Source organism: Carex rostrata, chromosome 24 (assembly GCF_964058835.1).
Source record: "Carex rostrata chromosome 24, lpCarRost1.2, whole genome shotgun sequence".
In the NCBI taxonomy this organism is placed as follows: domain Eukaryota; kingdom Viridiplantae; phylum Streptophyta; class Magnoliopsida; order Poales; family Cyperaceae; genus Carex; species Carex rostrata.
Window position 1 is genome coordinate 5,456,375 of NC_135941.1, and position 11,456 is coordinate 5,467,830.

Consider the following 11,456-nt stretch of genomic DNA (forward strand, 5'->3'; position numbering starts at 1 on the left):
TGAAAACACACAAAATCTTAATTTCATTGAACGGATCTTGCTAATCAGTCCTGTGAAGCCATCTCAGCGTCCATGTCAGCTTTCTTTGCTGATATGGGTTCATTCAACAGCTTCTTTCTTTATAGTTTCCAGTTCACGCGCCGGAGGGATCTATCCATTCCGCCAGGTGGGTCCTCTTCTCAGTGATTCAGTCCTTTAATTGCTTCGGTCAATGAATTAATCGCGGGGCCCACTTGCAGCGCCATCAATTTAAATTGGTGCCTGACCGGACACTTGCCCACCATGCCCGCTCTTTCTTTCTTCTTCTCCACTGTGATCACTGACTTTTCCAAAGAAAAGGATGGGGAAGGAGATTTGCAAATCCATCCACAATATTTAAGAATTCTTTTATAAGTCCTTCGGACAAAATCCAATCCAAAGCAAGATCCAAACCGTTCGATCTGCTTTGGGATTGGTGCAAACGATTTAACTGTCCTATAAATCTAAACTGTTCACAAATATTTTGACACCAATCAGACGATTTAGACTCGATTTTGAATATAACTTTATCCAAAACCGTTTGGACAAACACTCCACCCATTAATGTATGCCATAGCTAAATAAAAACAATATAGTTAACATAATAAACACCACCAAGCGAAACGTGATATTAATTAGGAACTTTTTATTTAAAATTATTTTTACTAGTATATTTCTTTTGTTTTAACTTTTAAAAATTTTTGGGTGAAGCTTCTAAATTTTATATCTCGGCTGTTCATCGATTATGTTAAGTTCAAACTGAATTAAAATAGACAAATTAAACTTGTACTGATTTTGTTCACACTTAAATAATTTTTAATAATTTTTCACATTTTTACTGATTTTGTTCACACTTAAATAAACTTAAAATTCAAAAAAATAGTTAATACTGATTAAATGTTACAAGTCATGTCAAGTTTAATGATTGTTGTTGTGACTAGTCATACAACGACATTAATGAATCTAGCTAGTATAATATCAGTGTCATTTTAGCCAATATAACACCAAACTCCAAAATCTATCGAATTGACTTTAAATAGTGAATCCAAACTGATCTACTTTATTAATTGTGCATTTACGTGCAAAATTTATAATTTCAAATTTATTTAGTATCAAATCAAGCGGTCAAATGTGGGAGTATTTAAGTTAATTTTAATGATATTTTTAAAAATATTTTTTACCGCTTGATTTGATACTAAAATAACTTCTTATTTTTTTATGTAAACACATAAATTGATTTGAACGGTTTAAATTAGTTGTTTGAAATATATCCAATAATTTTTGAAGTTGATGTCATATGATATTAATTAATGTTGTACTAATCGGACTCGACATTAATATACATCCCATTATGGATTGTTGTTGTGCCTTACACTGAGCATCCTAGTTTTATCATTTTTTATTTTAGGCCCTGTTATGTACTAATATTGGAAGTGTTATTTAATAATAAAAGAAAATAGAAAGAACGCTGGATTTTATTTATTTATTTATGGTATCGATATATTTAACAAAAAACGAGATTCTAATTTTGGAACCAATTATATATGTATATATTCTAAAATAGTGATTGGATCTTTTAAAAAGGAAAGAGTAACTAGGTTTTTATTAAAAATAGGAATTCTGAGGGTCGGTTTCTAATATTAACATTTTGAGGGTTTATATACGGAATTCTGCCTCATTAAAAAACAAGTTCGGCTGATTAAACGAGCGCGCTCGATCAAACGCAAACCAAAACCTTTGTTTTCGCCGATATCTTCTCGATTGCTCTTTCTCGGTGCTGTCGACTCTAGCTCTGCTCGCATTTTGGCTGCGCTAATAGATGGAGGAGGATAGAAAACCGGAGGCGAGGGAGCGTCATGCGTTGAAAACCGGAGGCGACGGAGAGGTTTTGGAAAATTTTGATTCTGAAATTGTGAGCTCTTTTCATTGAAACGATTTAGATAACTAATCTATTATTGTCGATTTTGGTGTTGAATCAAATTTCTTTAAGTCTAATCTATGCTTATCAAAGTAGGGATTGTTGAGACCGATCATTAAAAACAAATTTAAAATGCTCTATTTTGATCAATTTGTTTATCTTTTCATTTTTTCTAAACAAGAATTACTGTGCTTTTATTAGGACGCGAGATTGCATCAAATCTTGGGTGACCACGCTAAGCCATTTGAGCATTGCACTGAGTTGTCAGAAAGGAATTTGGGTAATTACTTTTCATAGCACAAGAGTTTTCAAGTTTTTCTTTTTCTACATGAATAATTTATGAAGACAACATAGGGTTAGGGTTTAAGCCTCAGCAGAAGAGAAAATCAGGATAAGACATTATACTGGTTTTTGCTTGATTTGTACCTCACAAGTAAATACAAATACACCCCAAAAATATGGCAACCTTCGCAAATGACATAAGATATATTTGTTGGCCAATTTATAATTAGCCATTTGACAAACTTATATTTAATCTCAAAAAAGTTGTTGCTTCTGCCTTTAATTAAAATAAGTTTTGACAATTTTGTATCTTCTTTGGTTCTGAAATTGTGATTGTCAGGACCCATGTATGGTCCGTGGGGAAGTTTTATAACAGGAAAGCAAAGACCTCTTTCAGCTTCTCTAGAAACTCCTTGCCAACTGGTATGTATAGCACTAGCTCTTTTTAATTTTCTTTTTCTTCCTTTTCTAAACTTTTCGCAGTAACCGGATATATGAGGCATTAATTAAATACAAAGACTAAAGACATAAGAATTCCATTTATTTTATTCTGAGGATCTTGAAGAACTATCATGCTCCTACCTAACAAGTGTTATCTACCATTCGTCATAGTAAGTAATTAGTAGTAGTACAGATAATACTTCTTCTTGGAGGTATTCAATCAATTTACTGCTATGCCTCTACCCTATGGGCATTGTATCTGACTTCCTAATATCTGAGATCTTAATTCCATTCATCATAAATTAACAGGTTGTTTGCGATTTTGTCGAGGACTTATTTTGCCATTGAAACTAGTAGTAGACTATACGAAGCATAGGGACGTTTCCAAGAAAATTGGTTTGAACTGAATTCCCAATATTGGTACACATGCAAACCAATTAGTAAAAGTTATTTATGTAGGTAACACCTACGTGGTATGTTTCTTACATCTGTAACATTGTTCATGTCATGATTTTCTATTCTTTACCTATTTATATATAGGTAATTATTCTAGACTCTGAACTTCTTATCAAATCCAGGGAAATGTTGTGCAGAATACTGTTGACCAGCATGCTAGACCAGTGTCTCTACCATCCTGTGACATTAAGCGGGTAATTCTTGATGTTTTATTCTACCCTTTTCTGTTTTCAAATTTAATTTATATGACACACATTGAATGAAGGTTGGATCTATGTTTCAAATACAGAATGTGTCTCAAAGGCCAAATCTAGAGAACATACAGGATCTTACTGATTTGGAGAGCAGCTTTGATAGTAAGTGTGTCAAGATCATCTCTGCTAAAAGGGTAAGAGAAGACAAGGAGGTTGGCCCTTACCCTAAGAAAAACAACACGGGAGACTATTCATTCTCTGGTTTACACCAGATGCCACCTGGTTTCTTACCCTCCCCTTCTCATGCTTGCATCAAGCCTGAGACTAGAGATGGCGAACAAATTAAGTGTTGCATTACATTTTCGCCTAGTGCATCTCCAAGATACAGCTCGAGCTCGAACGGGTACAACCTGACTTCTCCTGGAAACAGCGCGACTTCTCCCAGGTACAGCCCTACTCCGCGCCAGTACAGCCCGACCTTGCCCGGGTACTGCCAGACCTTACTCGGGTACAGCCCAATTGCGCCCAGGTACATCCCGATTTCACCCGGGTATAGTCCTAGCTCACCTGGATATTCACCGAATAGCCCGCCATATGCTCTGCCATCAAGTCCATCATACATCCCTCATTTGTCCAGGCTCAGCTCATCTTCCTATGGGTACGACCCAACTTCGCTCGGTTACAATCCGACTTCGTCTGAGGACATCCCGATCTCGCCCGAGTACAGGCCGACCTCGTCCGAGTACAGGCTGACCTCGCCCGGGTACAGTCCTACTTCGCGCGGGTATAGCCCGACCTCGCCCGAATACAGGCCGACCTCGTCCGAGTACAGGCCGACCTCGCCTGGGTACAGTCCTACTTGGCGCGGGTATAGCCCGACCTCGCCCGAGTACAGGCCGACCTCGTCCGAGTACAGGCCGACCTCGTCCGAGTACAGGCCGATCTCTCCCGAGTATAGTCCTACTTCGCGCGGGTATAGCCCGACCTCGCCCGAGTACAGGCCGACCTCGTCGGAGTACAGGCCGACCTTGCCCGGGTACAGCCTGACCTTGCCCGGGTACAGCCCAAGGTCGCCAAGTTATTATTCTCCTACCTCATGGGTGTACTACCTGACATCTCCAACATACTCACCAACATCACCACTATCACCGGTCGACTACTCGACATCTACAACATACTCATCCACATCACCGTTATCACCGGTGTACTCCCCAACATCTCCGACACACTCGCCCACTTCACCATCATACTCACCGACTTCACCATTGTACTCACCAATGACCCCAAGTTACAGTCCTGCAACTCCCAGTAACAGCCCAAGTTACAGTCCCGCAACTCCCAGTAACAGCCCAAGTTACAATCCTGCAACTCCCTGTAACAGCCCTAGAAGTCCTAGTTACAACGATGGGTGTTAGAAGCAGGACCACAACCCCACCTCTCCACAGTACAGGTAAAGTCTCTTATGTACATTTGTTATATATGAATGCACTACCACATACCACTAATATGCTGGTTAATTATTAATGTTTCCTCGTGCTTTCTTCATGCTAACTTGTTTAATTACCTTGTGTCTCTTATTTATTTTTTGTTGGTGGCTTTATATATTCATGTTGTTGACCCATACCAGGCCCTAGTAACATATATTTTTATTTTACAAGTTCTCAGTAGTAATACTGTTAAGACATGGCCTATTAGAGGAATTTGTATTTGTTTATGTTATTATATGGCTATTTGATTATTTTTTTAAAATTTAAAATAGAAAAAGTCCAAGCAGAAGTTATTCACTAACTGAAGAGGGATACTCACCGCAATCTAGTCAGTTCTCTCTTCAAATGCCATTCTTTGTCGCTACACTGAGGGTGCATAGATTTTTTCTTTTTTCTTTTGTTTATTTAAAGGCTGGCTTAGGAACGATGGAGCCTTATCATGTTTAGTATGGTTGAGTCAGTGTTATACGTTAAGGTTGCTTTGATAATTTGTAACTATTGATTATTGGGATTTTTTATTTTTCGCTTCAATGAAGATGTTAATTAAATGGCAATCACATTGATTGGGATATGGATTATTTTAGGTTGATTTTATTGCTTAAGTTAGCATTATGTCATAGACTCTGGAAATGCGCAAGGGTTTAAGAAATTCTCAATGGTTGAAGTAATAGTCTCCCATAAAACCACTAACCTTAAAAAAATGGTAATAGTCTCCCATATATATAGGCCTCTATGCTACGGCTCAATATTCGAGTTTTCAAAATCCAAACGGTCGATCCGAACCGTTCATCTTATTCTCCATATTAATATCTGTTTGGAGACCAAATTTTACATTTTTCTGAATATTTTTACTATTTATTAAGTATTTTACAAAATTGTTGATCCAACGGTGGCTGCACAAAACAGTAAAACCGTTGGATTAGCGATTTTCAAAGTGGCTTAATAAATAGTAAAAAAATTCATAAAATTATAAAATTTGGTGTCCAAGCAGATATTAATATGGAGAATAAGATGAACGGTTCGGATCGACCGTTTGGATTTTGAAAACTTGAATATTGAGCCGTAGCACGGGAGGCCACTATGCTATCCATAGCACCCCAGCCTAACTCTCTCTATATATATATATATATATATATATATATATATATTTAGCTCCCATAAGTGCCTTAATTGTTGTGTCAAGGTAAATTTTCAAGGCTTTTAAATAGTATTCAAGTTCTGTCAAAGTTGTCATTTACTCTTCAAGTCGACACTAAGTTCCAAACTACTGTCAGTCTGTTAGCATGGAATAATCTTTCTTTGCAAATGAACAACGGTAAAACAACTATGCTTACAACGTCATTAGGAAAGCAAGCAACACATCATAACAGAAGATATATAATAGATTAAGAATGATTTGAAAAATGAACTCAACTGAGCTCTACTGAGCAGACAGCACATCAAGCAACAAAATTGACAATTGCACAGCATACCAGAAAGCAACACAGTCAACTCAACAGAGCTCAAACAGTATTTGAAAATTGACAAGTTAAACCTACCAGATTTGATTAATGCATGCTATATATATACCACAAGTTAAACAAGTAAATTCTGACTTTGTTCCCCTACATACCAGCAACAAATGAGACAACGCACAAGCGAGTAATGGTTTTCTTGAAATGAAAGGTAGAGGTTTGACCTCTACTAGCTTTATTCAAATCTTTGTTTATATTACATAAAAGTTATGTGCTTTTATCACTAGATCAAAGACTGATTCTTACAAACGAGTAATGATGTTAGAAAGTTTCATACTGATTAAAAATGTTGTGTGAAGAAACAATGTTGATATATTTCTACATGAAGAACACCTTTAAAATTTGTGTTTCAAAACGGTAATTAATAACCACCTTTATTCATCCGTGGTTCATCAATCTACGTTGCCCAAAAAAATAAACGGAATCAGATAGAAAACATAAGAACGGATTTTTTTACTACATATATTTCTATAAAAAATTTCATATAATTTGATAATAATAATAATAATAATAATAATAATAATAATAATAATAATAATAATAAACAATGTGGAATTTACTCGCATATTTTTAACAACATTGTTAGCGATATAATGCAACAATCAGCATAGAACATCCTAAGATCCGCAATAAAAAAAAAACTGACATTGTAAATGAATTCTCATGACCCAAATTATTATTCATGCACAAATTCATATTTTATAGCACATAAATTCATATGCATATATAAGTTAATCATCATGATACAAATCAATAAAAATTGAACTTAATTATAAATTTATAATTCATAACTTCGAATCACCTACACTAACTCAAAATATGAGTTTGAATAACAACCGTCTGATCACAATCTGCACGAATATTAAAGAGTCCCATGAATTCTACTGATCACACAGTCAGTATCCACTATCCAAACTCTAATTTTTACTTGAACCAAAAAAGGAACAAGTGTCTAAGAAAGTGTGGGAACCGCCAAGATAAGGTTTGTGGAAAGTAGGAAAAGGAGATTTGCATATCAATTCACAATATTTTAGAATTACTCACAAGTCACCCCTTTTACTTAATTGATATATGCCATCAATATATAGAATAAACACCACCGCCGTGCCAAAATATTTCGGAGTAGGCGAGGCAGTATAAGTGGTCAATTCCGAGGTTAGTTCCTCGGACATAGACAACAACGAGGAATAAGCATCGTAATTAGCTAATAACATCAATTTATCGGTTTATTCGATCTGTATCGTATCTGAAAATACGGATAAGGGTATTTTTTTTTTCATTAGTTTATTGGATACGAATAAGGGTGACGATTTTTTTTTCTGTTATCTTATACGTTTTCGCATAAGATAATTTTTAAAATAAATGTATATATATAGATATATATTTTAATGAAGATGATAGATAATACAATAAAGTTTTGTATTTTATTAAATTTTCATCATACAAATTGGTTGTATTCATCATTATTTTTTTATTTTTTTGTTTTGAAAAATATTTTATCAAAAGTACAAATTGAAATGTTAATGCCATTTTTTATCCATTTATCTGATCCATACTGTATTCGAAAAAATAGATAAGGATAATTTTTTTTTCGTTATTATAATAGGTACGTATATGAAAATGTCTCCACTCGACGCATTGACACCCCTAAGAATAGTCCCGTAGCGAATAATAATATCGCCCAGGATTCCTTGTGGATTACTATATGCGAGGTTAAACCAAACTTTTTGCCGAGCATTACATACCAAAATTTTTAAATGTACCATACCCACAAAAAGATAAACCAAACCACCACGTTTTCTGAAAATTTCGAATTTAGGAGATGCGGCCACTTTTCTGCGGGTCGCATTTAGGGGATGCGGCCCTTTTTTTTTTTTGGTCTCCTTCTCGTGTGGCAGTTCAATCTGAACAAAAAAAGGGGTGGCCACATCTAGAAGATGCGGCTTGCAAAAATGTGGCCGCACCTTGGGAATACGCCCGTGTCAAAATTCAAAATTTTCAAAAATCGTGTTATTTTGATTTATCTCCTTTTGGATTATGGTACATTTAAAAATTTCGGCATTACATATGCAAGGCTAAACACATTGTTTAATTTGAATACACATTAATTTTTAAGTCCTAACAGCTTCGTTAATCGTTATATATAATTATTTTGTAAAAAGAGCATCCTATTATTTCAGTGAGGGGATCCAATTACACCTTTTTTGGTCACATCGAATTACACTCTTTATTTTTAAAGTTTTCAAATTCCAAACAGTTAATCCAAACTGTTCAACATAATGGATATATTAAAATATGCTTGTAGATCAAATTTTATATTTTTTAATTTTTTTTTTACTATTTATTAAGTATTTAACAAAATCGCTATATTCAGACCGTTGAATTTTTGTACCCATCTTAATAAATAGTAAACAAATTTAGAAAAATGTAAAATTTGATCTGCAAGCACATTTTAACATATCCATCAAGTTGAACGGTTTGGATCGACTGTTTGAACTTTATAAACATAGGATGTAATTCGGTGTCACCAAAAAATAGTGCAATTGAATCCCTCCTCTGTTTCATTAGGTTTGCACTTAAATTTATGTCTTTGCCCCCAAAGTCTTAAAAAAAAGAACGAAAATGACCAAAGCAATGAGACTAAAATGAGTAAACACAATTACAATCTTCCTACACTAAAATTTCAATTACAATCTTCAGTTGCCAAGCTTACAAGAAGAGTTAGGCTGGGGTGCTATGGATAGCATAGTGGCCTCTATGCTACGGCTCAATATTCGAGTTTTCAAAACCCAAACGGCCGATCCGAACCGTTCATCTTATTCTCCATATTAATATCTGATTGGAGACCAAATTTTATAATTTTCTGAATTTTTTTACTATTTATTAAGCCACTTTGAAAATCGCTAATCCAACGGTTTTACTGTTTTGTGCAGCCACCGTTGGATCAACAATTTTGTAAAATACTTAATAAATAGTAAAAAAATTCAGAAAAATGTAAAATTTGGTCTCCAAGCAGATATTAATACGGAGAATAAGATGAACGGTTCGGATCGACCGTTTGGATTTTGAAAACTCGAATATTGAGCCGTAGCATAGAGGCCACTATGCTATCCATAGCACCCCAGCCTAACTCTTACAAGAATTCAAACAAATACATTGCGTTCATTTTTCTCAACCTAATGTCGTAAATGAACCATGTCACCTCGCAGTAAGAATGGATATCCAATTCCTCTTCGTCGGGATGGAAACAAAACAAACAACATGCTCACCACAAAACCCACCACCAGCGGTGCGCTGTTTATCAATTTTCTCGGAGCACTTGCGTAATAACATGCCACCACATTATGGTGACATGCTGCGAATGTACCAAATGCTACTAGAGACAACACCACATGAAACAGATCCATCCACCTCAACCTGTAATCCACCAAATTTGCAACCCTTCTTCGCCGGAGCCGAGCATTGAAAGTCCAAATGCCGTCCCATGTGGCAATGCCGTAGTACATGTGGCGCCCCGTGGGGGAACGAAAGCTGTCTGTCAGTGAGAAGAAGATGCAGGAGGCAGCACAAAGCGAGATGAAAACAATTGTCAGCCATTTATTTATGGTTTTACAATGGCCATCATTTGTGAACAGAGGGGCGAAGATTGTAAAGCCGAGGATGGTGGCGGTAGGGAGGAGCATATTGAGTCGCGCGGTGCCGCTAAGAACTAGGTTTAGGGTGTACATAAGCCTCGACTCATCAGTATAGTTATCTGAGTCGATATCAGAATCAGAGCCAGAGTCAATTTGGGGTTCAATTAGGAGCTTTGTTTCTTTATCGTTGTTAGCCATTGAAAATTAAGGTTTGATCAACTAGGAGGAGAAGATGCTAGGTGCTACTGCCTTAACAAAGCTGTATTTGTATTGTGTAATAGAGCATGTAATGAAGAGGTTACATAACTTTCGTTGGCTTCTTGCTTATGAAATGAAACAAAGAATTGCCTCATTTTTGTGGTATGTAAAAGAATTTTTATTTTAAAAACCCATAAAAAGAGAGAGAGAGAGAGAGAGAGAGGTTTTCCTCCTTTCTGAAGCCAACAGAGGCAATTCCAGGGACAAGGGTTAAGCATCTACGGAGGTGATATATATTGAAGGGGATTCATATTATAAACAAAACAAAATCACAGTTGTATGTCATTTTATACTTTGGGCCAATTGGAGATCCGGATGGAACTGGCTGGCTCGGCCTTGATCTCGCCGAAATTTTTATTAATAGGAAAATGTAAAAAAAATATCGATAATGGGGAATTAGTCTGGAGAAATTCAATATGTAGAAAAAACGTAATGATCTATAATGTTCAAGGAATGTTAATATCATTACGTTCTAATTAGTGAACTCAAATTACCGATTAACAAAACAGCGAAAAAATCAAAAAAGTCACGCAAAATAATTAGGTTAACTATTTCAACATCATTATTTGATGGCCGTGGTAGGGAGGAGTATATTAATTCGTGCGGTGGTACTCAAGAACCATAGTCACAAGATTCGCAAATTAAATCCGAATTAAATTCGAATAATTCACGATTTTTTTCTGAATTTTATAAATTATTTGTGAATTTTTTCTGATTTTTTTTCATAATTTTTTTCCTCTTTTGCAGGACTGAGACCTCTGATTCGGAAAATTCCAAATCATTTCTGAATTATATCCAAATTATTCCCGAATCATAGATTTTTGACATCGCCGAACTGAACCCGAATAATTCATTTGTCACTATGTCAAGAACTGGTTTAGGATGTACATGTTTCTTTATTGTTGTTAGCCATTGAGAAAGTTAGACAACTCGGGAAATTTAAGAGTGCAGATCAATTACATCAAGAACAACTTTTGGATTTAAATCAAACTCTGGTAAATCAGAGAACGAGTCCCAGAATTCTCGCATGTTCCCAAGAAAACTCAAAATGAATTCTTAAAAGTTATAAATGCTATATTACACTTCTAGCTCTAGGAGACCTAAGAGAAATGAGTGTGTTTCCTCTGAGATATCTCATATTTTGCATGACCGACGTGTCCGGTGTCTATTCAGGGATGACGTAGGGGGCCAGTATTATTTGAGCTTTGAGATTCGCACAGAACGTATTGCAATGGTTGAGATTTTTCAAAAAG

General features: G+C 35.7%; 2 protein-coding genes across 3 annotated transcripts; one reads left to right on the forward strand and one right to left on the reverse strand.

Annotated features, from left to right (window-relative positions):
* Window positions 1-1,760: 1,760 nt before the first annotated feature.
* On the forward strand, window positions 1,761-5,343 carry LOC144575642 (uncharacterized). Of its 2 annotated transcripts, none has more exons than XM_078325851.1 (6): window positions 1,761-1,930; window positions 2,138-2,216; window positions 2,559-2,641; window positions 3,253-3,309; window positions 3,405-4,759; window positions 5,069-5,343. In XM_078325851.1, the coding sequence occupies exons 1-5, from the start codon at window positions 1,838-1,840 to the stop codon at window positions 4,722-4,724; spliced, it is 1,632 nt and encodes a 543-aa protein (XP_078181977.1). In that variant the 5' UTR covers window positions 1,761-1,837; the 3' UTR covers window positions 4,725-4,759; window positions 5,069-5,343. The 2 variants fall into 2 exon arrangements, with proteins under 2 accessions (XP_078181977.1, XP_078181976.1); XM_078325850.1 differs by having other exon boundaries at window positions 3,238-3,309; window positions 5,069-5,341.
* A 4,143-nt stretch (window positions 5,344-9,486) lies between these two features.
* On the reverse strand, window positions 9,487-10,295 carry LOC144575942 (protein DMP7-like). The gene has a single exon (XM_078326200.1). The coding sequence runs from the start codon at window positions 10,141-10,143 to the stop codon at window positions 9,487-9,489; it is 657 nt and encodes a 218-aa protein (XP_078182326.1). The 5' UTR covers window positions 10,144-10,295.
* Between the last annotated feature and the right edge of the window lie 1,161 nt (window positions 10,296-11,456).